Source organism: Pipistrellus hanaki (assembly GCF_964339955.1).
Source record: "Pipistrellus hanaki genome assembly, chromosome: 3".
NCBI classification, from domain to species: Eukaryota; Metazoa; Chordata; class Mammalia; order Chiroptera; family Vespertilionidae; genus Pipistrellus; species Pipistrellus hanaki.
Genome location: NC_140505.1, coordinates 87,962,272 through 87,989,241, shown reverse-complemented (window position 1 = coordinate 87,989,241; position 26,970 = coordinate 87,962,272). Strand labels below are relative to the sequence as shown.

Genomic DNA, 26,970 nt, shown 5'->3' with positions numbered 1-26,970 from the left:
ACTGTTCAGAGTGTTTGCACCATCTGTGTTGGTAAGACCAGCCTAGTAAGCCCCTCCTGCCTCTGGTGGTGGTGGGGTGGGTCCCCAGGGACCGGGACCAGCCAGAATCAATGGATGTGCAAAGGTCCTGGCTTTTTGGCTTGAGAGGGACCCTCACATCAACCCACCCCGGGATCTCAGGCAGAGAGAGGTGGGCTCACTGCCATCCCAGGCCCAAGCCCAGCCTCGGTCTTGTGGTCAGAGCCAACAGCACGCCGCTGTGCCAACTGGCGGTACCGTCGCCCTCAGGGGAGACATGGTCTCCCAGGGCCGTGCTCTCCGAGACGAAGATGCTGCCACCGCGGAAGTAACGCCAGAGGAGTCTCCGAACTTCCCCGCGTACCCACGTGTCCTCTCCTCACGCCCGCCGCTCTAACTGCGGTTAACGGACGGCGCGAGCGCTCAGCGTGCGCGCCCACGTGACCCGGCCCGGGTTTACCCCGCCCCTCCACCCCACGTGACTCGCACGGCCCCGCCCCCCTCAGTCTGAAGGGTCGCGGCTCGCCCTCCCTCCTCGGCAAGATGGCGGCGCCCAGCTGGGGCGTGCTGCGCCCCCGGGTTCGGGGTTCCGGGCAGGGTGTGGGCAGTCTCCTCTGTCTCGTGCCAAAGCCATTTTGTACCGCCGCCGCTGCTGGTGCCTCTAAGCCCCTGGACGCCCAGCAGTTAGCGGAGAAGCTCCGAGCCCAGAAACAGGAACAAAAGGCGAAGAAGGAGCCGGTGAGTCCGGAGGGAAAGACTTCAATTCCCAAGAGGCAGTGCGCTCTGGGTTCCCTGGCGGGCGAGGGTCCTCTGGGAGAATGCAAGTCAAGGTCCTGGTCGGTGGTGGAGAATGGAGAGGAAGCGAAGGGAAAGATCTGCAGCTTGCGGTGCCTTCCTGTGGGGCTGGTCCTTGGGTCCTGCGGGCTCTATGCTAAGCATCCCCCTCTCAATTTCGGGGGAAGACGCGAGTCTACTGCAAAGATAACAGCGATGCTCTCCCTGCCCAGATGCTCACCCACCCAGACTTCTTGAAGATCTTCCCCATCAAGCATGTTCCCATCGCTTTTTCTCTCCCCGTAGGAGCTCAAAAACCCGGTCCAGCGGAGAGTGCACGAACTAGTGCGGTTCACGCAGCAGTTGCAACGAGTCCACCCCAACGTGCTCGCTAAGTCACTGAGCCGGGGGATTGTCCACCAGGACAAGGACCTTGTGGTCATCAATAAGCCCTATGGTATCCCTGTGCATGGTAAGGACCACGTGGGAAAGGGAGGGAGGGAGGCCGCTGCTGCTTTCTGCCACAATTAGGGGCAACACTCAGGGGGCTCTCAGCAGCCTTGCATTCAAAATAATTTAAAATTTTAATATATTTTTTATTGACTTCAAAGAGGGAGAGAGACACAGAAACATGATGAGAGAGAATCATTGACTGGCTGCCTCCTGCAGGCCCCCACCGGGGACCGAGCCTCATCCAGGCATGTGCCCTTGACCGGAATTGAACCTGGGACCCTTCAGTCTGCAGGCTGACAGTCTGTACACTGAGCCAAACCAGCTAGGGCTGGACATCTTGTTAAAATGCAGATTTTGTTGGATAGTCTGAGTTGGGGGCCTGAGGTTCCTTTCTAGCAAGCTCCTGGGCATAAGGATGTTGGGAGACCCTGGATACGGCCCTGGGAAGCGTTGACAGTTAATCTAGTGAGGGCTTTCTTTCCCAAGCAGAGTTCTTTGGTGGGGCTTTTCCTGGCCACTCAAACCTGTCTTTTCCTATCGTAGGTGGCCCTGGGGTCAAGCTCTGCATCAGCGATGTCCTACCTATCCTGGCAAAGGTGCTTCATGGCCACAAGGCAGAGCCCCTGCATCTGTGCCACCGGCTCGACAAGGAGACTACAGGCGTCATGGTGTTGGCTCGGGACAAGGAGGTGGCACACCAGGTCCAAGAGCTCTTCAGAACCCGGCAGGTGGTGAAGAAGTACTGGTATGGAGCCAGCCGATAGCGGTAGAGGGGGTAGGCGTGAAGGCATCCCTTTTTTCTATTCATGCATTCATACAGCGGCCACTCCTGTTACCAGGAGGCAGTGTACTAGGACCCGTGGCCATTGGAAAGGTGTGGGAAGCAGATTTAGTGCTTTGAGCATTCGAGTCGCTCCTAATAATGGCTATACATGAAGACCATTGAAAATTTATACAAGTAATACATGATTTCTGTGATCAAGCAGTCAAATGACAGAAATAAAGCACAAAACTCCTGGAGAATCCATCCACTCTGTCATTTTCGTCCCTTCCCTTAGGGCAGTTTGCTTTTTATTCTTCCCGTCCTGTGTCAACATGTGTGTGTGTGTGTGTGTGTGTGTGTGTGTGTGTGTGTGTGTGTATATATATATATATATATATATCACATTGTACAACGTACATTGTACTTTCTTTACACACCTAACTCTGTGTTTTGGGGATCTTTTCATGTTAGTGCATATAGGTTACCTCAGTTTGTTTTTTAAAAGTATATTTTATATATATATATATATATATATATATATATATATTTATTTATTTATTTATTTATTTTTTACAGAGAGGAAGGGAGAGGGATAGAGAATTAGAAACATCAATGAGAGAGAAGCATTGATCAACTGCCTCCTGCACACTCCCTACTGGGGATGTGCCCGCATCCAAGGTACATGCCCTTGACTGGAATCGAACCTGGGACCCTTCAGTCCGCAGGCCGACACTCTATCCATTGAGCCAAACCGGTTAGGGCCATACTCATTTTTAAAGGCTGGAATGAAAGACCATGTTATCGATATAATTTTTTTCTCTGTTTCCCCTCCCCAAATATTCTGCAATAAACTTACATTACTTGAGGAGTAAAAGAGCTAGGATGTAAGAATCGTATCAAGCTCTCAGGCCACACACTTTACCAAGAGGTAGTTTGGGACCCTCTGATCATAGGAAGGGGCCACAGCAGGTCCGCTGTGAAAACCTGCAAGCAGCCAAACCCGACGAATGCCTCACTCACTCTTGTGGCCTAAGCAGGGTCTGTGTCCTCCGCCATCTCCCCAGGACCATCACTGTACGCATCCCTGTGCCCTCAGCAGGCGTCGTGGATATCCCCATCTTGGAGAAGGAGGTGCAAGGGCAGAAGCACCACAAGGTGGGTGAGCCACCTCCCTGGGGGGAGTCGGGGCGGGGGGGGCGTTCTGCTCGTCCATTGGAATCACATCTGGGTTTCTTTGGCTTCAGATGACGCTGTCCCCAAGCTACCGCATGGACAACGGGAAGATGGTGAAAGTGCGGGCCAACCGGAGCGCACACGTGGCTGTGACTGAGTACCAGGTGCTGAGCAGCACCGTGTCCTCCGCCCTCTTGGAGCTCCACCCTATCACTGGTGAGGGGACTGCCACACCACGGCAGGAGGCACCACGGTCCCACAGGGTGCCCCGTGCTGCTGGGCTCTGTCCTCCTGAGCAGCTGGTATGGTGGGGGCGGAATTGCAGCTGACTTGTCGGAAAACCTGGGAGCTTCAGGAGGGATAACAGTTAAAAACACTAGGTAGCTGTCTGGCCGGCGTGGCTCAGGTGAAGATCGACCTACGAGTCAGGAGATCAGGGTTCAATTGCCGGTCAAGGGCACATGCCTGGGTTGTGGGCTCGATACCCATTGTGGGGCATGCAAGAGGCAGCTGATGGGTGATTTTCTTTCATTGATGTTTCTATCTCTCCCTCTCCCTTCCTCTCGGAAACCAATAAAAGTATACATCAAAAAAACAAACAACAAAAGGAAACAGTAGGTAGCAGAAAGATATAATTTGTTTATAGTTATTTAAAATAGTGCCAGGTGGTTTCTCAAAAAAATGACGCTTAGAATTACCATGTGATCCAGCAGTTCTATCCCTGGGTATACATCCAAAAGAATTGAAAGCAGGGATTCAAAAAGATGCTTGCACACCAATGTTCCTAGCAGCACTATTCACAGTAGCCAAAATGAAAACATCCCACATGTCCACTGACAGATGGATAGATGAGCAATGTGGTATATCCACGCAGTGGAATATTATACAGCCTTAAAAAGGGAGAAAATTCTGACAAGTGGTGCAGCAAGGAGGGACCTTGAGGGTGTTATGCTGAGCAAAATAAGCCAGACACAAAAGGGCAAATATTGTATGAGTCCAGTGATATGAGATGCCTAGATTCGACCTAATATAGGCTGGTGGTCCCAGGGGCTAGAGGGGAAGGAGATAGGGAGCTATTTTTAAAAAAATAAAATTTATTTTTTTAAAAATAAAATTTATTTTTTATTTTTAATATATTTTTATTAATTTCATAGAGAAAGGGAGAGGGAGTGATAGAAACATCAATGATAAGAGAGAATCATTGATCAGCTGCCTCCAGCACCCCTTTCACTGCATTGCATATGCCCCTGACTGGAATCGAATCTAGGACCCTTGAGTCCAGAACCGACGATCCATCCACTGAGCCAAACCAGCTGATGTTTAATGGGTACAGTTATAGTTTGTGACAAAGCAAAATTTCTGAGATGGATGGTAGTGCTGGTTGCACAACAGTATGAATGTACTTATGGCCACTAAGCTATACACTTAAAAGGGTAATTTTTATGTTATATATTTTGTCACAATAAAAAATAAATGTTAAAAACATGTAAAACAATACTATTATGTTATATAATAAAACTATTTTTTGAAAAAGCATGGCAGAGATAGACACCAGGATGATGCTAATGGTTAGCTGTGGTGGGGAGGGGAATGAGGGGAAGGGGAAATTGCAGGTGTAACAGTATTTATAATGTTTACTCCCTAATAGCTTATAGGTTGTTATATTGTTCTTTATACTTGAATGTACCAGTAGTTGGGGCTTTGCCAGCTTACTGTGCTTTGAGTTAATGGAGTAGAAGCAGATGCTGCCAGTGGCACTGTTCTGTAGCCACTCACAAGTCTTCTCTCTCTTTTTCTTAAAGGAGTAAAACATCAGCTTCGTGTTCACCTGTCTTTTGGATTGGATTGCCCAATCCTTGGCGATCATAAGTACTCGGACTGGAATAAGTTGGCCCCTCAGGTAACACAGATTTGACCCAAAATGCAGCCGACTATGGGGCAGAACTTGGGCCTCCCCATGTGATCCCCTAGTGCAGTCGTTGGCAAACTGCGGCTCATGAGCCACATGTGGCTGGCGAGCTGCATTTGCCACTCTGTTGACTAATAAGTTTGCCAACCATTGCTAGACTAAATGTCACCATGTAGTTGGAAGCTGTGAGGATTAGGCAATTGTGGCATATTGTGTGCAAAGAGGTAAAGGGTAGTATATGACAGTGGTCAGCAAACTCATTAGTCAACAGTGCAGCAAACCGTGGCTTGCGAGTTGCATGTGGCTCTTGAGGGGCGTACCGAGGGGTGTCAGACTCGGCAGCACCAGTTACCAGCATAGGGAGAACAGGAGCAGCCTGCTGCTGCCCTCATGCCCCTGCAGGGCCTCAGCAAACCTTTCTGCTGCTTGATTGGTCTCAGACTTTGGGGTTTTTAAAATATATATGTATTTTTTACTGGTTTCAGAGAGGAAGGAAGCAGGAGAGAGAGAGAGAAAGAGAGAGACATCAATGATGAGAGAGAATCATTGATTGGCTGCCTCCTGCATGCCCCACACTGGAGATCAAGCTTGCAACCCAGTCATATGCCCTGACCAGGAATCTGACCGTGACCTCTTGGTTCATAGGTGAACGCTCAACCACAGAGCCACGCTGGCCGGGAAGGTTTCTGGTTTGTTAGGAGGCTGTGGGGAAAGGGGCTCTCTGAAGGCTCATAGTCACCGTTCATGCTGCTGAAGAGCCGTGCTAGGCACTTCCAGTCCTGGTGCCCCAGCCATTCCTTGGTGGGCAGAGAACTGACCACTCCGGCCTCCCTGCTGTGGCGGGGTGCTCCCACCTGGGTTCCCAGCCCTTCCTGTCCGTGCTTCTGCGAGAGGCTGCCATGCTGCCTCTCCCGGGGGTGCTTGGGTCCGGGGCCTCCATGCCAGGCTTCTCACATGCATCTGGTCAAGGGTGCGCTGTCGCTGGTGCCGCTCTCACAGGGTGTCTGTTCTTTGTGCAGAAGCTGTCTGCCGGCACTCTGCGGAAGCTGGGGCTGCCACAGGCGAAGGCCCGCCACCTCCCTCTGCACCTGCATGCCCGCCAGCTCGTCCTGCCTGCCCTGGGGTCCAGGAAGGAGGAGCTCAACCTGGTCTGCAGTCTCCCTCGCTACTTTGTACGCTCTGTGAGCCGCCTGGGCCTAAAGCTGCCGAGTCAGGATCCAGACGAGCTACAAAGCTGAGCCCCTGGGAGCTTAGGGGAGATAGCTGGACAGTGCGCACTGGCCTTGAATTCTTCCCTTTGTTGAATGGATGCGGCTAACTTCTCCTATGGGACAGCCTCCAGAAGAGCCAAGCGAGGAGCTGAAAGACTCCAGCTGCTCAGGGCTCTTACTGGAAACTGATGTGTATTTTCTGATCCTGGGCCACAGCCTGGGAAAGCCCGTGGGAAGTCTCCCTGCCAAAATGGACAAGAGCCCAGGACCAGGCAGGTGGGGGTCACTGATTGGGAACCGAGAACTGCAGCCCGGAACCTGTGAGCAGGCATTTTTCACCCAGCAATAAAGTTCTTGGTCCACCAGGCAGGCTCCTGTGGTTGGGAGGCGCGTGTTTGGTACTGGCAGATGAGAACTTCAGAAGCAGCCCGTCACAGTCCCTGGAACTGCGGGACCATGAGCAAGCCCTTCTGCTTCATTTTCCATCTCAGGTTTTGTAGACACAGAATTCAGGGATTCCCTCCAGCTCCAGCCTGTGAGCCATGCTTCACCTGTGATCCTGGGACCTGGGACGGGTGCATGACAGCAGGGAAGCAGATAAAAACGTAGGCAGATAACAGGAAGGAGTGGCGCGGGCAGGTGTACACGTGGTGAGGGCACACACCGTCTGAAGAGGGCATTGGATAGCTCCATCTGGGTGTGGCTGTGTGGGAACAGCTGTTATAATTATTTTCAGTCAGGAAATCCAGATGTTTATGTGAAATGTCCCCGTATGTGGCTAAGTAAAGCAATTAAAAAAACTCCAGGTCAATTGGCTGTGAGCAATTAAATATTTTTATTAATTTCAGAGAGAGAGAGAGAAATATCAACAATGAGAGAGAAACATTAATGAGCTGCCTCCTACATGCCCCACACTGGGATTCGAGCCCACAACCCAGATATGTGCCCTGACTGGAATTCGAACATTGACCTCCTAGTCCATGAGTTGACATCAATCACTGAGCCACGCTGGCTGGGCCAAATATAAATTTTTATGTACATGCATATTTTTATTGATACACTCCTAGGAGTGCAATTGCTGGGCCATATGGTAACTCTTAGTCATACAATAATTTTGCTTAACACTTTGAAAAAATATATATTTTATTGATTTCTTAGAAAGAGGAAGGGAGAGAGAGAGGAACATCGACAAGAGAGAGTCATCAATCAGCTGCCTCTTGCATTCCCCCTACTGGGGATGTGCCCGCAACCAAGGTACATGCCCTTGACCAGAATCGAACCTGGGATCCTTCAGTCCGCAGGCTGACGCTCTATCCATTGAGCCAAACCAGTTTCAGCTGATTAACACTTTGTAGAATTCCAAATTTTTCCAAAGCATTTGCACTATTTTCCTTACCAACAACAGTGTATCACGGTTCAGTTTATCAACACTTGCTACCATGTTTCCCCGAAAATAAAACATCCTCCAAAAATAAGACCTACTTACAGGTTTCCTTCTGAGTGAAATATAAGGGATCCCCCCAAAAATAAGGCCCCAGTAGGCTCTGTCTCAGAATGAAAATTAATTTACTGGAGGATCCAAGATGGCTGCGCCCAGGTGAACACCTAGCCGCAGCCTCACACAACAATTTCAATAAAATACAACTAAAATATAAAACGGACATTGCCCAGAACTACAGGAAGATTGACTGACTGGAAATTCTACAGCAAGAAGCAAAGAGAAAACCAGAAGGAGGAGCGGAGGAGCTGGAAAAGCCCAAGGTATGGAGACGCGGCGCGATGAGAGGATGGAGCCAGAGAGGAGGGGGAGGCGGAGTGCCTGGCGGGCGTTCCCTAGCGGAAAGGAGATAAAACTCCGACTGTGCTGGGCCCCCGACTGCTCTGAACCCCAGTTCTAGGCCAGACCCCGGGGACTCAGGCTCAGGCATAGGGAGCCGGGCTGTAAGGCGGAACCCCAGGGAGCGGCGAAAGGAGGCCCCGGCGGCTCGCACACTGCGCACAGAGAAGGGATGGTCGGCTGTGCCGCAGGATTGACCTGACAGGAAGGAGACTGGGGCTCCAAACTGCTCTGAACGCCACCTCCAACTCCACTTCCAACTGAACTGAATGATGGGCTCATTGTGGGAGAGCATAGACTGTTTGGCAGCAGGCAAAAATCGAGGGCACCTTTCTCTCTGAGGCGCCGGCAGCGAGCACTAAAGGACCTGCATAGGGCAGGGCTGACGGAAGCCAAAGCTGCAGGCTCTACCCTGAAACCCCGTCCCATCTGTAACTGCGAAATGCGACAATAAAATAAATCACAAACGAAAGAAATGGAGGACAAAAAGCGTCTGGATATAGAGTTCAAATCTACACTTATAAGGTTTTTCAAGAATTTCCTAGAAAAGATGGATAAGACCTCTAAGGATATGAAAAGAAATCAACTAGAATTAATAAGGAGTCATCAAGAAATGATAAGGGATCAACAAGAAATAAAGAATACATTGTCTGGAATAAAAAATATTTTACAGAGTCCTAAAAACAGAAGGGAAGATCGCAAGAATCAAGTCAAAGATTTGGAACATAAAGAGCCAGAAGACACTCCTCCACAGAAGCTAGAAGGCAAGAGAATCCAGAAAATTGAAGATAATGTAAGAAACCTCTGGGACAACTTCAAGCGAACCAACATCAGAATTATGGGGGTCCCAGAAGATGAGAGAGAGCAAGATATCCAAAACATACTGAAAGAAATAGTGACAGAAAACTTCCCCCACCTGGTGAAAGAATTAGACTTACAAGTCCAGTAAGCGCACAGAACTCCAAAGAAAAGGAATCCAAAGAGGACCACACCAAGACACATCATAATTAAAATTCCAAGAGCAGCCGGGACCGGTTTGGCTCAGTGGATAGAGCGTCAGCCTGCGGACTGAAAGATCCTGGGTTCGATTCTGGGCAAGGGCATGTACCTTGGTTGCGGGCACATCCCCAGTGGGGGGTGTGCAAGAGGCAGCTGATCGATGATTCTCTCTCATCAATGTTTCTAACTCTCTATCCCTCTCTCTTCCTCCCTGTGAAAAATCAATAAAAAAAATATTTTAAAAAAAATAAAATTCCAAGAGCAAAAGACAAAGAGAGAATATTAAAAGAAGCTAGAGCAAAGAAGATAGTTACCTATAAAGGAGCACCTATACGATTGTCAGCTGACTTCTCAACAGAAACCATGCAGGCCAGAAGGGAATGGCAAGAAATATTCAAGGTGATGAATAGTAAGAACCTACAGCCAAAGATAATCTATCCAGCAAAGCTATCACTCAGAATCGAAGGTCAGATAAAGAGCTTCACTAATAAAAAAAAGCTAAAGGAGTTCATCAACACCAAACCAGAATTATATGAATTGCTGAAGGGGGTTCTTTCAGACGAGAAAGTAAACAAAGATAAAAATTATGAACAACAAATAGGTAACTATCAACAAGTGAATCTAAAAACCAAGGAAATTTAAAAAAAAAAATCTGATGAACAATATTAACTGTTGAATATAATAGAATCAGAGGTATGGAAGGGGAGTGAACTGACGATTCTCGTGGAAAAGGGGAGGGGGGCATGGGAAGAGACTGAACATAAACTGTGCACCTATGGATGAGGACAATGGGGAGTGGGGAAAGGGCAGAGGGTGGGGTGGGAACCTGGTGGAGGAGAGCAATGGTGGGGGGGAAAAAAGGAACATTTGTAATAATATGAACAATAAAAACTTATTAAAAAAAAGAAAATTAATTTACTGTAAACTGCTCGCTAGGGCCGCCCCAACTGGCATCTAGCAGCCAGTGACGTTACTCGGAGTCCTGACGTCACTGCTGTGTGGAGGCAGAGCAGAGGTCAGAGTGAGCAGTGAGCACGAGGCAGGAGAGGAGGAGACTTTCGCAGATGCATGTAGAAGAACAGGAGGATTAGAACAGATGGGACACGGCGAAGGTGCTGAGTGTTGGTCTGTCTCTGCTGACACTACCTGATGCTCACGGCCTCCCTCATGATGACTGAAGGTTCTCAGTCAGTGGCAGACCCTGCTCCTGCCCAGATCCAGGCCCCAGCAAGCCCAGTGACAGTCCCCAGGCAGGCCCCAGGGGGTAAATGTCTGATAAAAGGGTAGGGGGGATGTCTGGTGAAGGTGTTCAGTGGCACAGGGGTGGTGGAGGGGGATCACTTAAAATGATGCAGGAGGATCAGAGGGGGCAATCAAAATGACACAGGAGGATCAAAAGGGGTTACTAAAATAGTAATCCCCCCTCTGATTCTCCTGTGCCATTTTGATTCCCCCTTCTTATTCTCCCCCCACCCCGTGTCATTTTAAGTGATCCCTCTCCCCCGACCTTGATACCCCAATTCTTTTTTTTTTACCCCTAGAAATGAGCGCAAAAAGAAAAAGCTACTCCGTGGAGTACAAGAAAGGAATCGTGGAAGACTCTTGGGGCCAAAATCTTACTGCTTTCTGCAAAGAGATGTTGAGTATCCAATTGGTCCGAAAATGGCGAGCAGAGTATAGTAACCTCATTGAACAAGTGGACAAGGGAAATGCTATTGTAAAAAGTGCAAGTGTGGATCAGGTCGGCAACCATTATTTTCCGAGCTGGAAGACCTGATATGTGAATGGGTTGTAGACAGGAGAGCAAAGGCTTTGGTTGGGAATAGGGCTCAGATTCAAGAATTTGCCCTTGCAATACCCACCAGCCAATCAGGAGTGAGTATGCAAGTTAACCCAACAAAGATGGTGGTGGCCATCTAGCTGGAGTGAGCAGTAGTCTTGGATTTCCCCTGGCAATGGAGGAAGCCAAGCTTCCTGCCCCTCCTGGCATCCGCTCAAGGATGGGCTGGAGGCCTGGGTCGCTGGGGGGCATGGCCAGCCTGAAAACAGCCCTCAGCCCTCAGCCCTGAAAGGGCTATGGCCAGGCTGAAAATGGCCTTCAGCCCCTTACCCAGTCTGACCATGCCCCCATGGAGTAAGAGTCCCTGCTGGGGTCCTGGCCAGCCTGCAAACAGCCATCAGCCCCTCATCCAGGCTGGCCAGGCACCCCAATGGGAACCCCCATCCTGAAGGGGTTGTGGCCAGCTTGAAAACAGCCCTCAGCCCCTCACCCAGGCTGGCATCGCCCCCCAGTGGGGACTCTCACCCCATGGGGGTGTGGCTGGCTTGCACACCACCACAGGCCCCTCACCCAGGGTGCCCCATGCCCCAAGGCAATCCCACCCTGATCCAGGACACCCTTCAGGGCAAACTGGCCAACCCCCACGCATGCACTAGGCCTCTCTCTATACTAAGAAAAGGATAATATAATAATTAGACTGGGAGACCTTCCAGGACATTCTTCTGGACAAAGCCATAGTGGCAGGGCCGAGGTAGAGCCAGTTAGAAGCCAACAGGGGAAGGCAGTTGTGGGTGATCAGGCCTGGATGGGATGGCAGTTATGGGTGATAAGGCTGGTGGGGAGGGCCATTGGGGAAGATCAGGCCAGCGACAGGGGGCAGTTGGGGGTGAGCAGGCTGTCAGTGGAAGTCAGTTGGGGGTGATCAGGACAGTGGGGGGCAGTTTGGGGCAAGCAGGCTAGTGGGGAGGGAAAGTGGGGGCAAGCAGGCCAGTGGGGGCGGGCAGTTGGGGACAAAGAGGCCAGCAGTGGGGACAGTTGGGGGAGAGCACGCTGGCACAGGGGGCACTTGGGGATGATCAGGCTGGCAGGAGGGGGGATCATTTGGGGGTGAGCAGGCCAGCAGGCAGAGTTTTTAGGGGCAATCAGGCAGGCAGGCTGTTGAGCAGTTAGAAGCCAGCAGTCCCAGATTGCAAGAGGGATATCCAACTGCCAGTTTAGACCTGACCCCTGTAACCAGCAGTAGGACATCCTTCGAGGGGTCCCAGATTAGAAAGGTGCAGACTGGGCTGAGGGACACCCCTTTTCCCCTGTGCCTAAATGGGCAGTCGGACATCCCTCAGAGGGTCCCAGATTGGAGAGGATGCAGGCTGGGCTAAGGGACACATACCCCCATCTACGATTTTCATGCACTGGGCCTCTAGTTAATACACAAGAATCAACTCTGTGTTTCACAACTGTAAACTTGCTGTATACTATCAGCAAAAGACACTCCTCAGAACAAAAGGCATACATAGATTAAAAATAAAATAATGGAAAAAGATATTTCATGCAAATTAAAAAAATTTTAAAGCTGGTGTAGCCATACTTATATCTGACAAAATAGACTTTAAAACAAATCCTCCTATATAATAAAGAGATAATATCCAAATTGACCCTCATACCCTCACAAAGATGGCTACCTATGACCAGGCTGGCAGGAGTTTAGTGAGGGATAAGCAAATGACTGAACAAGAAGGCTGTGTAGGGTGACCAGGCCAGCAGGGGGGTTAGTGAGGAACAACCAAACATCCTGAACTGCTGGCAAGGGGGAGCAGTTAGTGTCAACCAGGCTGGCAGAGGGGGGCGATTGAGGGTGACCAGGCCATCAGGGGGCTAGTAAGAGGTGACCAGGCAAATGGGGGGAGAAGTTAGGCTGACTAGACCGGTAGAGGGGAAGTTGGGGGCAATCAGGCCAGCAAGGCGGGGGGGGGGGGGCATTTAGGAGTGACCAGGCCAGCACACAGAGGCAGTGAGGGGTTATCAGGCCAGCAGGAGGGCAATTGGGGCCACTGGGCAAGTAGGCAGGTGAGCAATTAGGAGCCAGAATTGTGAGAGGGATGTCTAACTGCTGGTTTAGGCTTAATTCCCGGGATCAGGCCTAAACTGGCAGTCAGACATCCCCCAAGGGGTCCCAGATTGAAGAGGGTGGTGCAGGCTGGGCTGAGGGAACTCCCCACCCCCCGTGCACAAATTTTGTGCACTGGGCATCTATTGCTATAATAAGAAACAAAAAAAGTACACCACATAATGATAAAGGGAGCAATCCAACAAAGTATACTCTGGTAAACATTTATGTACCCAACATAGGAATGCCTAATACTACCTAATAAAAGAGTAATATGCAAATTAACCATCACTCTGCTCCACAAGCCATGCCCACCAGCCAATCAGAGTGAGCAATGCACATAAACCCAACCAAGATGGCTACAGCCACAGAGAGCAGGAGGGAGGTGTTTTTCCAGCAAGGATGAAGCCAAGCTTTCCACCTGCCCTTGCTGGCCTCAGCCTCCACTCAAGGCTACAAAGTTTCAATTATAGAAGGTAAACAAATCCAAACAGAAATGGCTGCTGCCAGAGGGTGAGCAGGAGGTTTGGCTCCACTCTAGGCTACAAAGTTTCAATTGTAGAAAGTAAATATACTCCAGATATGAGGGCCTCTGCTTGGGTCGCTGTGGGGCGTGGATGGCCTGCAAACCACTACAGACCCCTTGCTCAAGTCAGCCCATACCCCAAGGAAACCCCACCTTGATCTGGGACACCCTTCAGGGCAAACCAGCTGGCCCCCACCCATGCACCAGGCCTCTATCATCTAATAAAAGAGTAATATGCAGATTGATCATCACTCCAACACACAAGATGGCTGCCTCATGTTGTCAAAGATCCTGCCCCTATGAGGACACAAGATGGCCAACACAAGCAGGGGAGGGCAGTTGAGAGGTACCAGGCCTGCAAGGGAGGGCAGTTGAGAGGGTCAGGCTTGTAAGGGAGGGCAGTTAGAGGTGATCAACCCTGCAGGGGAGGGCAGTAAGGGGTGACCAGGCCAGCAGAGGAGGGAAGTCGGGGCAAGTGGGCTGGCAGGGGAGCAGTTAGATAGCAATCGGAACTTTTTTTTACCTAGAATTGTCTTTAGGTTATTCCAATGGGTCCTGGAATGCCTTAAGGATTTATTTTTGCTCCTTACAAAAGAAAAATTTTATATTTAAGGTACCTGGGAAACTTTGTCAAATAAAGAAATAATAACTCTGATATACTTTCACTTATAACTCTAATTCTGGAATATTGTTATTCTGGAATATTATGTTTTGCAGAAAGGACAAGGTTCCATGTCATTTGCATTATAATAAAATTTATAACCATGTCATTTTAAACTTCTTTTTGTCATTTAGAAGTTTTATTATAATGCATTTAGAAAAACGTTACATCTTCTGAAGGATCCATGGAAAAGACTCTGACATTTTCAGGAAGAAAATTATTAGAACTCCATAGAGTATCTGAATTTATAGAAGTACTGGAAGGAAAAATCAGGAGAAAAAAATAATTGATTATGGGACTGAATGAACTGAAAATAATTATATAGTTTTTATAACCTTTTTTGGAAGCATTTGCTAATTTTAATCCTTTTATTTTTCAGACATAAGGAAATTTGTTTCTTTTCTTAAAGCAATTTGGTAAATTATATATTAATATTTTACTCCCTACCTGATCCTTCTAGAATTTGGCAATCCTATATAATAAAAGCCTAATATGCTAAGTGTCCGGTTGTCCATTCAACCAATTAAAGTGTAATATGCTAATGATATGTTAAGGCCACATTGCTTGCTATGATGTGCACTGACCAGCAGGGAGCAGAGGCTCAATACAGGAGCTGCCTCCTGATGGTCAGTGCCCACCCACAGGGAGAGCACTGGTCAGCAGGAAGCAGGGCTCACAGCTGACGAATGCAGTGGCAGTGGAAGAAGCCTCTCCTGCCTCCATGGCACTGCCTCTCCCACTCCCGCTGGCCTAAGCCAGCAGTCAGACATCACTTGAGGGTTTCCGTTCTGTGAGAGTGTGCAGGCTTGGCTGAGGGACCTCCCTAAGTGCATTAATTTCATGCACTGGGCCTCTAGTTCTTTTTTTTTTTAATTTTATTTTTTTTAATTGATTTTCTTATAGAGAGGAAGGGAGAGAGATAGAGAGCCAGAAACATCAATGAGAGAGAAACATCGACTGGCTGCCTCCTGCACACCCCCTACCGGGGATGTGCCCACAACCAATGTATATGCCCTTGGCCGGAATCGAACCTGGGACCTTTCAGTCCACAGACCGATGCTCTACCACTGAGCCAAACCGGTTTCGGTTGGGCCTCTAGTTCTAAATAAATAAGGCATGGCAATAGGATTCTTTGCATGAATTCAATAAAACCAGTTTTTAATTGTGGTTATATTAACCAAGACTTTGACTAGACTGTAATGTTTGAAAGGGTTATGCCCAGTCTCTGGATATCATCTGAAAGCTTTAAGAAATGAAGACTGAATTTGTAGCCTTGGAGAAATAGCCTGGTACCTTGCTTGGTCACATGATTCATGGCAGTCTTTCCAGGTAAGAAATGTAGGTTGCTTTCTTGAAAGATGGCATGGAAAGAACCTCAAGACATTTTGGAAACTTTAAGAATGTGGGGGATTTGCCCAACTCTACAGGTATTGCAGACAAGCCTGATGGCAGCTAGGTGGCTCAGCTTCCTTGCCCTGACTGGCCCATTAAAACTCAATCATGAGATTACAGCAAAACAGATTTTTAAAAAATGTGTATATGATGCTATTCTTATTGTATTCATGCTAACAATAAGTACAAAGTGAAACTAGACTGCATTCAGTAAGTAAATTGGTCTTAATTTGGATCTTTAATAAAGATGAGGGAGATTTTAGTGGGGAAATTGTGTTTCAGTAGGCTCTATAACACAAAATTTTATTTTATATTTTTTCACCTATGAACTGGATCCTGAATTTATCTCTAGCTCTTATCCCAATATTAAAACTTATAACACAGTTTATCTCCACCAGATTACCAGATTTCTTGTTTTCAGGGAATGCCCCCTCCAGACCCTTTTCATGCTCAGGCCTTATCTTCCCTCTGACCGAGAGCAAAGATCTCTTACCTCTGAAAGATATCTTCAACCCTCTTCAGCTTGAAGCAACTACAGAAGTGAACCGATGCCCCTTTTCTCTAAAAGATTTTAGAGCAAAGATCCTTGAGGGGGAATGTGGTAGGCAGTTAGACAGACATGAGCAGAGCAAGGACAATGGGCCAACCGGAGGAGATGTGGACGGGACTATGACATGCTCCTCACGACTCCAACTGCACTGAAGCTGGTAGTGGAGTAATCTGTGCAGAATGGACCTTTACATTTTGCCTAGTAGGAGCTGAGACACCTATTGCTAATACATAGGATTATTTCATTAATTTTGGGAAGTCACATACCGGGACCTTTATATGTTGGGATCCACTGTCTGGGAAAAGGATGTAGGAATGTTTTCTCTAAAGGTTGCTGCAGTAGTTCTCTGTAGAAAATGTCTTTTACTGGGTGTTTTAGACATTGTCTTTTAGCATCTAATGACTATAATATGAATTGTTCAGATAATTTTATCCTTCGTCATAGTAATGGACATACTAAGCTGCTGGATGATTGGTTTCTGATATGTGGGGTAACTGTATATTCATATATCCCTGCTAACAGCACCAGGGAGCCTTGTTCCTTAGGATGACTGACTGTCTTTATGCTTCAGAAACATCACAAGGTCTGAATCAAAAGAGACCTTCTCATGCCAACTGAAACAATGATCACCTGTGGAGCCCTGCTGAATATATTCCTTTAACCATTTTTGTTATGCTGGCAATGGTAGACTCCCTTAATGTAGAAGTGACCCGGCTGGCTTGAAGCATGGTAAAAACCCTGAATGCCACTTCCAGGGCTATACAAGGGATAAATCAAGAGCTAAATCAGGTCAGGGAAACAGCTCTACAGAATGGGGCAGCAACAGATTATTTGTTGTAGTGGCACAACCATAGTTGTGAGGAATTTTAAGGAATGTACTGTTGTAATCTTTCTGACAATTCTCAATTAACAGAGAACAACATTCAACAAACTTGTGAAACCATCTCCCAAGATCCTGCCTTCACTGTATTCCATCCCTGGGAACTGCTTTCAAGGCAGAAGCAAATTCAGTCCAACAGGATGGGATTTTTTCATATAAAACTAATCTCATAGATATGAGATGATAGAAAAAGCAGTTGGAAATGTTAGGGACAGAAAAAGAATATTGGAAACTAATTATAATTATAAGAAATATTAATCATATTCTGTTAACCATAATGGTTCTATTCTGAGTGTTCACCAGAATGTACAGTCACATAGAGAAAGCACATTCTGACCTCGCCAAGAGTTGTACACCCTGGGACATGGGAGCTAACATCGGAATGCACTCCATCCTCCTTCTGAGAACTGCCTATTATGATGGAAAGATTTACAACCTTGTGGATGAAATAATCTAGTCCAGGAGGCACCTGCTCTTTACAACTCCCAGCCCCTATTACTTGTAATTTGGTCCCACCCTCCTGTGACCCCTTTTTCCCACCAGTCTGCATAACTTGTAACCTATAATAATTATCCTGTGCCTACTTTCCCATGCCTGTAATTCTTACTTTCCCATGTAATCTTCATCCTTCTACCCAATATAAGCAGCTGGCTTATGGTGGGGTGCAGAGCAGATTTTTGTGGATGACCTGCTGCTCTCCATATTGCAGGCATTGTTGGAATAAACACTCATATATGATCCAATCCTGTCTCTGCCTAATTGGCTGAAGTAGTGACAGGCAGCCAGGATCCCTTGGTTGTCCTGTTATAAAAATAATCCTTGCGGTATTTTAGGGCCCATTGTAATAACTCAGTCATTTCTCTGTTAAAAAAAAGTCTTTTGAAATGTAAACTTAACCGAAAGATTACATTATAAGTCTTTTGTAAGTCTAGGTAAAATAAATCTAGGTACAGTTTTATGGTAATAACTTTAAAAATATATTAATTAAACTGAATTTAATATTAAATATTATGTCTAGACCATAGGATCATAGGCCAACAAGATATATCCTAGTATCCCATCCAGCGGCAGAAAATACACCACATACTAGTATGATATATAGACAAATACATAAAGAATATACACATGATTCAAATTACTAATTTTAAAGAGAGGACATAAGATTTTTCATTTGCTTTTGATGGCTTTTAAGAAGGCTAGCAAAGAGAAGTTCCCAAATACCAAGCAGGAAAACCTGTTGAGATTTTCAATTAAAGTGTTAAGGGCTGTGGTAGAAACAAAGAAAGTCTAGGCTTCAATCTAAGGACTGAAGCAAAAGAAAGAGCTTGGGCAGGGCTGCTTTGGCTTACTGAAAAGTTAGAATCCCTGGGGACATGACAAGAGTGGGATTGTTATTATGTGGAATTTAATTAACAAAATAAACTGATAATTGGAGTAGATCAAGAGTCATGGAATCATGGAACAGACTGGGGAATATTGAAGGGAAGGCAGAGGAGGGTGGATGGGTGGGAGGTGATCAATCAAAGAACTTGTATGTTTTTATGCATAACACACAGATACAGACAATAGGGTGGTGAAGGCCTGGGATGGGGACCAGGGCCTGCTATAAGGAGTCAATGGGGGAGACAATGGAATATATGTAATACTTCCAACAATAAAGATTTAATTAAAAAATAAATTTATCACCTCTTTAAAAAAGTGGAGTTGTTAGAAATACTAGGAGAGGAGTACTTTCAGCCATCTGGGGTGATCAGGTCCTGACTCACAATTGTCATCTGGGGACTGTTGTGTGGGCAAGTAACTCCAAATCCTTTCATCTCAGCATTGCCCTGCTTTGAGAAAGGACTTACTGTGCAGCAGCTGGGCAGGTAGATTTTCCCCACACCAACGAAGGCATGAAAAAGTATAATGAAAGCATATCTAGGTCCTTAGGAGAAACTAGATGGAGGAAGGGGACTGGAGCCTGTATGGGTTTTTTTCTACAAACTTAAAAAACTTTTACAAACTTTTCTACAATTTTCACAAATCTTTTAAGCTATTTAGAAATAACCATCATTAAAATAATTCAATTTCAATCATTGTCCTGCAAAAATATATCTCTATACTTTACGCCTTCTATTATCACAACCATATTATTTTTTCCAATTTAATTTGAATTTTTAACTCTTAGAAATTTCAATTTTTCAATGATAATCCAAAATTAAATGACCAGAATTCCTTAGTGTTTTAATGTACTTTAAACATACCCCTACTTTTAAAAAACACACCTTCAGCCAAGACCGATTTGGCTCAGTGGATAGAGTGTCGGCCTTCGGACTGAAGGGTCCCGGGTTCGATTCCAGTCAAGGGCATGTACCTTAGTTGCGGGCTCATCCCCAGTAGGGGGTGTGCAAGAGGCAGCTGATCGATGTTTCTCTCTCATCGATGTTTCTAACTCTCTATCCCTCTCTCTTCCTCTCTGTGAAAAATCAATAAAATATATATTTTTTAATTAAAAAAACAAAACAAAACAAAAAACCACCTTCAACAAAGTACCAGACATTAATAGTTCCAAGTACACTTTATAGACTCTGCAATAAAAGCTAAAAAGCTGGAAAACTTAAAACTTGTCCAATAATTAATGTTTCAGTATTTCATGTTTATTTAAAAATATCTAGAGGTTTAATAAATTGTATCTGTTAGGTTTGATCAAATAATTAAATCAACCACTCCTCCCCGGGCAACTGACCACTTCACAACTGACAATCTCTTTCACTTAGACCACATTTTACTGGCAAGACCATTATTCTTCTCCTCTGGACCTTCCTAGGATTCTAACTCCCACCATACTGGTGTGGCTCAGTGGTTGTGCATCAACCTATGAACCAGGAAGTCATGGTTCAATTCCTGGTTAGGGCATATACCTGGGTTTGGGGCTGGATCCCCATTGTGGAGGATGCAGGAGGCAGCCAATCAATGATTCTCTCTCATCTCTGATATTTCTATCTCTCCTATCCCTTCCTCTCTGAAATCAACTAAAAATTATATATATATATATATATATATATATATATATATATATATATATATATATATATATATCTGACTCCCCAGGGTGCCAGTGCCATTTGGGGGCTCCATTCATCTGGTTTTCCAGATGACCTAATAAATTTATAATTCTTTACCACTTTTGGCCTTGTGTGTTCCTCCTTTGGCAACCCTTACAGTATCATTTAACCTAGCAATACTTCAAAGTTTTAAGTTACTAAAGACCTTGTAAAATTATGTTTAGGCATATATAATTATTACTGAAAAGCTTTATCAAAAACCCTTTATTTTAGTTATATTTATTTATTATCTTAAAAATTCTGTGAGATTTTAAAGTAATCCTTATTCAAGTAATTTTCTTAATAAAATTTGTAACAGGGGTAATGATCTTGACAACTTTTAGGAGGCTGGAAAAAAGGCTGAGGGAGGAGGGACCAGGCCCTGCAGCTTGTTCCCAGGACTGCAGCTCCCAGGCCTCCAGTGGCTTGAATTCAAATGTGCCACATTCTTTCCTTTACAATGGGAGAGGCTGTATTCCTCCCTAGAGCCTCTGAAAGACATGACTAAAAGTGAGATTCCCAAGATTGTAATTGAAGGGGTAGAGTGAAGGGGTAACATTGAGGATGTCCGTTCACCCCAGTGATCAAACAGTTATGGAAAAAAGAGGCCTTGGTAAGAGAGCCAGAGCAGAGCAAGTAGTCCCTCATTGGCTCCATCCCTTCATAGGTAATGCTCTTAGTTGGGGCTGACTGGAGCATTGGTCTCTGTCAGTTCAAGGCCATTGTGTGGTTAGGTTCTGGTCTTGGGACCTTCCAACCCCTGAGACAGTCCCTCTTCCAGTGGTTGAACTTGCAATAGAGGGGACACAACCTTGAGGTGACCTATGGCTTTAAACTGAACTGTTTGTTTCTATGGGATGGCTTTCTTGCTCTTTCCCTCTCCTGCCTCAGTTGTTATAAACACTTAAAGTTATTTTTACCAGTTGCTCAGTGGATGTCTGGAGCCATAATAGCTGCCATTGCCAGGTGACAAGAAAGGGAGGGAGATGTGGGGCTGAGATAGTCTGTCAGATGTCCTAGGGAGGTGTCTTATTCGTATTTTTCCTAAGCCTGTAAAACATACTTAGAGTAAAAGTTATGAAGTGTTCCAAAGAGGCTTATTTGAAGAGAAGGGAGGAAGGGAACTTTCTACTAACTAGAGAGTTCTTGATTCAAATTATCCCCAAGTTGTGAAAATAGCAGGGAGGAGGGGTATACAAGAATGTAGCCTTGAAAGTAGTTTAACTTGTCTTACAGTTTGAACAGGGATGCTATTTGAATAAAAAGAGCTAACAATCTTGGAGTTTAATTATTAGGGGCTTCTTATAAATTGTGGAAGGCTACAGCAAGAAAAAATAGGCCCTTTTCCTATCCTCACACTCACAATCAATACCAATACAGGGAAGAAAAATAATGAGATTAAAGGAGGGACACACTGAAGGCTTTTTCTCTTAAACTGGTGGGAGATGCATAGGTAACAATTATATTTTTATTTTTAAGTATTACAAGGACACAAAAATATAATAAGAAAAGTAAATAAAAGCTGAAGCCCAGTTCTTTGCAAAATCAGGTGGGGTGTATTTGGGGGTGGGAATGAGATGTGTGCAAATCACTGTCAGCAAAGAACATACAAGTTATGGGTTTAGACTTCTGTATCTGGTCCAGTTTGCCCCATATCCACAGGTTTCACATGGGCAAATTCAACAAACTGTAGATAAAAAATATTTGGAAAAAATCCATAAATCTCAAAAAATCAAAATTTGAGTTTGCCATGTACCAAGTACTATGCTGAATTCATACAAATGAAATGATGTGTAGGACCTGGTGTGGCCTATGTGTAAATCAAGTTATATGCAAATACATCCACCATTTTCTATAAGGGACTTGAGCATCTAAGGACTTTAGTACGCACAGGGGTACTCTTGCAGATACTAAGGGACAACTCTAGTGAGGATTCGTGCCCTGATGTCAAGAGGCTTTAGGCCTAGGCAGGGCCCAGCCCTCGATTGGTGTGAACTATAAGGAAACACCTTTTCTGACTGCACGTTGGCTAAGCTTCCTCTATGCCCCTGGTAATATTCTTAGTAACTTGGATAATAAGAATCAGAAAAGATGATCTTGGGTTTTTCCACCACACTTCTGGAGGAAAAAACGAAGGTCTGCTGCTGGAGGGCTAAGAAATGTCATATCCTGCCCTAGCCTATTTGACTCAGTGGATAATGCCTCAGCCTGCCGACAGCAGGGTCTGGGTTTGATTCTGATCCAGGGCATGTACCTAGGTTGCAACCTCCTCCCTGGCCGGAGGACCAAAGTGTTCCTCTCACTTTGATGTTGTTGTCTTTCCCTATCGCTTCCACATTCTCTAAAAGTCAATGGAAACATATCCTCAGGTGAGGATAAAAAAAAATAAGGAAAAAAGAAAAAGAAAAAAGGAAAGAAATGCATATACTATGAAAGACACATCTTGAAAATGCCTAAAGAAAGTTTTCATTTTTTCATGGTGAAGGGACTGGAGTCCGTGTTGATGAAAAGACCTTGGTGGCTGTGGTGACTGGCAGTGGCTGCAGCAGAGGGGTGATGAGGCTGGTGCCTTCCCCTGATCAGCCCGGTTGCCTCCCTCACAGACCATAGGACATCCCCTGAGGGCTCCCAGTATGTGAGAGGGGGCAGGTTGGGCTGAGGGACCCCCCACTCCCAGTGCACGAATTTCATGCACCGGGCCCCTAGTGTAATATATAATTGTATTTTTATATTTATAATTTCATTAGAGTTTGTAATTAACATAAAATTTGGAGTTCATCTACTTCCATGTTACCGAAACCTACCTGGGTCTAATTTTTTCTAGGTAGAAAACACTTCCTATTGTTCTTATCTCCGCAGAGCCCTGGGCAGTCCTGGAGACAGAATACACATAGGAGGCCCAGTTCCTCCAAGGTTTACTGGTTCAAGACTACTGATCTTGAGATTAATAAAATTTATATATCCCCACTAAGCAACACCTTCCCTTAAGGCCAAGTCTACTCTTGATTTTCCTTCTAATCTTTAAAAGAATATTAAGTATTTACTTTTTGAATGTTCCCCATCTTACACAGTATTTAATATGTAGTGAGGTGAAATGTAGAATCATAAATAATGTGAGCAAGAGAAAATTTTAGCATGGGTATCTCCCAAGACATAAAAATAAAAGATTAGCTAAATTATTCTGAAGTCCCATCCTATGGGGAAATTTGCTTTTTCTACCGTATTTTCGGGCATATAAGATGACCCCCTAATTTTACAGTTAAAACATAGGTTTAGGCCTATATTCACTGTATAAGACTACCCCCCACTTCCGAGGCAACACCAGTTCTTTTTTTAATAGACTGCCTTTCTGACTCTGGCCAATCTGAGCAGGCTTTTTACTAGAACACAGTGTCAAAGCTACACTGTTTAGGCCTAGCGAATATAGGCCTAAACCTATGTTTTAACTGTAAAATTAGGGGGTCATCTTATATGCCTGAAAATACGGTACTTCTCTGAGCATATTCTAAGAGTGAAATACTTGAAAATGCTTGATGGGTGACTAAATCAAAACTGATCATTGAAAACAAATGAGCACTAAAAAAAAATAAGAGAAAAAATAAAAGACAGCCTGGCTGATGTGGCTTAGCGGTTGAACATCAACCCATGAACTGGGAGGTCTTGGTACAATTCCCAGTCAAGGCACATGCCTGGGTTGCTGGCTCTATCCCCAGTTGGGGACATGCAGGGAGAAGCTACTTGATGATTCTCTCTTATCATTGATTTTTCTATCTATCCCTTCCTCTCTTGCTAAAATCAATAAAGACATAAAAAAGAGAAATACAACACAACAAAACAAAAAAAGAAAAGAAAAAAGAGCATTGCCAAAATAGTATCCCTTTACCAAATGAGCATCACCTCCTGGATTAACATTAAATATTTCACCTCTCATTTCTACTTGAGCACATTTAGTCCTCAACTCATTGCCTTTCCTCTCTTGGGTATCAGAAGGAAGCTATGATAGTGCTTGTTTACATCCCTTCACTAATCTGACTAAGCTTGGAGTTCCTTCCTTTGCTAATTTATGGAGAGTTACATAAAGAGATAGAAGAATAAAACCCCAGGGCAGCCACTTACCAAACATGAAAATCTCTGGGTTCCTCAGAACACTTAAACCTAATAGCTGTTGAAAGGATAGAAAACAGGACTTTCTTTTCCTTGCTTTAACCTTCCGCTACTTATGAGAACCACTTGGAAATTAAACCCCAAGAGTGTTAGCTTTTCTGATTTAAACAGCCCCTCTGTTCAAAGTGCAAGAGAAGGTAAACCACTCTCAAGGCTGTATTTTTGCATCCACCTTCTCCCTCAAGGAGAGTTTGTACCACAAAGTCTCTAGTTAGTAGAAAGGTCTATTCTCCTCTATCCCCCCTTCCACCCCTCAAATAAACCTCTTTTGATCTATTCATAAATTTTGGTCTAAGTTTGTTTCACAGGCTTGGGAAAAATACTGAAAGACACCTCCTTAGGCTATATACTGGAAAGCAAACAAATGTCAACTTTTCAAGACAACTTCCCTGGTATCTGCTCAACTTCAACACAATCTCCCTCCCTGGTATCTGCTCAACTTCAACACAATCTCCCTCCCTTCCTTGTCACTTAGCAACAGCAACCATTATGAGCAAGCCACTCTTTCCTCCCTTGGAAAGTAAACTAAATATCCTCCTTGCATCTATCTCTTCTCTCAATTGTGAATTTTTTCACAGCCCATGTCAGCGGCCAAACCCTAACACATGCCAAATTTTTACTAGCAAAACCAACTTAGACGAATTCTTAAAATTGAGATGACATTTTTAATACTCTCATCTAAAATTCAGGCAAATGTGTAAGCCACGATAATTAGTAAATAAACCTAAGGCAAGTTGTCATAAGGCAAGTTGTTTATTCTTTTAAAATGTTAGACTATTTTACAAACTACTAAATCTAAGAGAACTTAAATACATTCATATTTTTTTTAAAAAAAATATGTCATCTATATTTTATCAACATTAGTTGATTCAACCTGCAGAAACCTACAAAAATTAAGACCAATCCTGTTGATCTGGAGGTTAAGTTCTGAAAGTGCTTCAGTTCTGAAACTTATTGCAGAGGAAGAATTGCAGGTAGTTCCATGAGAGACACATGCATGTACCTGAAATGAAACCCAAAGGAAGTTCAGCACAAGACAAAAACTTCAGTTTTGTAAAATCTCAGGCCACAGAAAACTCTCTATTAGTTTTAGTAGAAAGGAAGGAAGCTAGTTGACTCTATGTGCTACAAGCTAATTATAAATCTACTAGTGGCCCAGTGCATTAAATTCATGCACAGAGGGGAGGGTTCCCTCATCCCAGCCTGTACCCTCTCCAATCAGGGACCCCTGGGGGGATGTCCAACTTCTGGTTTAGGTCGGATCACTGTGGGATCCGGCCTAAACCAGCAGTCGGATACCCTCTCACAATCTGGGACCACTGGCCCCTAACCACTTACCTGCCTGCCTGCCTGATCGTCCCTCACTGCCTCTGCCTGCCTGCTTGATTGCCCCTAACCTCTCTGCTTGATTGCCCCTAACCCCTAACTGCTCTCCCCTGCTGGCCTGATCTCGCTCACAACTGCCCTCCCTGAAGGCCAATTTGGTTCTGATTGGCTGGCTTTAATACCAGTCAGCATCAAAAAGCTCCAACTCCTAGGCATGCAATTGGCTCCTCACAGTTCACCCAGATTTGGTTCTGATTGGTCAGTTTCTATGCCAGTCAGCATCTCCAGGCCTATCTCCAGGCTTGATCAGACAAGCAGGTCTGATCAGCAGCCCCCACGGAGGCACCAAGAGAAACAGAGGTGCAGCTGCTAGCAAAGCCCAGAGAGAAAGAGAGAGGCAACAGCTGATCAACAGCTGCTATGGAAGCTGCAGATCAGACCCTGCCTCTCTCTCCAGGACTCTCTCTGGGTCTGATCTGCAGTCCACTAGGCAGTCAGTGCTGGGTCGCTGTGCCCACACTGGTGGCAGTCAGTGCTGGGTCGCCATAGCAACTCAGAACTGACTGCAGGACTGACTTCTGGTGTTCAGTTGAGGCTTTGGTCAATCATTAAAGACCTTGTTTTTTTATATACTAGGATATCTCTCTTAATGGATTTTCTTATTTGCTTGTTTTCTTTTGTTTGTTTTTAACTTATTTTCTTGATTCAATATACGTTGTTTTTGCAATCCAGCACCAGATATACAGTTTATTCATTACTATGACTTATTGAAGCTATAAAGAGTAAGTCTAGATAAGAAAATTTCAAGAACTTACTTTGAAGTCTTATACTTCTCCCTAATTGCTTGCTGCGGTCGGTGAGGTATGTCAAGGCATGCTTTATGTAGCTCACTCAGGCAAGGCACAATTTCACTTAATGAATAGCCTGTAAATGCAGCAAGGGTTTCTGGCTAATCAAGACAAAAGAAAAATTGCATCATATAACTTTTTAAGATATGAGAAATCTGAAGCTAAAGCTATGAAATAAAGGAAATTAATCACTTGTATACATATTTATTTCAAAATACAACATAATCCTTCTTTAGAGACTTTTAGACAAAAATATTAGAAAAAATAACCAGTTCTAAATTTGCTCATATTGTACATTTATAAAGTACTTAACTCCCTGTGTATATAGAATATAAAAGATTCTTAGCCAAACACAGACAAAAAATAAAAGTAGACACCCCACTTCTTTTAGCACATAAGTGAGCCTTCAGAATCTTGGGTCAAGAGGCAACATTAAATTCCCTGTTTCCTTGAAAGCATGATCCAACCTTTTGACCATTTTAATTGGTTGTGAACAACTTTTAGGGGAAAAGTCAA

The 26,970-nt window shown here is 45.0% G+C and overlaps 2 protein-coding genes across 4 annotated transcripts in view; one reads left to right on the top strand and one right to left on the bottom strand.

The window, feature by feature from the left end:
* The first annotated feature begins 528 nt into the window (after positions 1–528).
* Positions 529–7,191, top strand: RPUSD4 (RNA pseudouridine synthase D4). Its single transcript, XM_084879583.1, has 7 exons — positions 529–756; positions 1,099–1,264; positions 1,789–1,990; positions 3,073–3,163; positions 3,253–3,397; positions 4,984–5,081; positions 6,110–7,191. Exons 1-7 carry the CDS (start codon positions 562–564, stop codon positions 6,326–6,328), a joined length of 1,116 nt encoding a protein of 371 aa, XP_084735709.1. The 5' UTR covers positions 529–561; the 3' UTR covers positions 6,329–7,191.
* Positions 7,192–25,017: 17,826 nt separating this feature from the next.
* Positions 25,018–26,970, bottom strand: part of CCNA1 (cyclin A1) — a 31,822-nt gene continuing 29,869 nt past the window's right edge. For all 3 annotated transcript variants that reach the window (XM_084879564.1, XM_084879565.1, XM_084879566.1), the window contains exons 8-9: positions 26,422–26,555; positions 25,018–25,283 (exon numbers count right to left, since the gene is read on the bottom strand). In XM_084879564.1, coding sequence (XP_084735690.1) covers positions 25,232–25,283; positions 26,422–26,555 — 186 coding nt within the window. In that variant the 3' untranslated portion in view covers positions 25,018–25,231. The remainder of the gene's footprint in view (positions 25,284–26,421; positions 26,556–26,970) is intronic.

What these genes read in the sequence shown, in the direction of transcription:
- RPUSD4 (XM_084879583.1), top strand. Translation starts at nt 562, where the DNA reads ATGGCGGCGCCCAGCTGGGGCGTGCTGCGCCCCCGGGTTCGGGGTTCC. An exon ending in AAGGGCAGAAGCACCACAAG is followed by an intron (nt 3,164 to 3,252) that starts GTGGGTGAGCCA and finishes CTTTGGCTTCAG; the next exon opens with ATGACGCTGTCCCCAAGCTA. An exon ending in GGAGCTCCACCCTATCACTG is followed by an intron (nt 3,398 to 4,983) that starts GTGAGGGGACTG and finishes TTTTTCTTAAAG; the next exon opens with GAGTAAAACATCAGCTTCGT.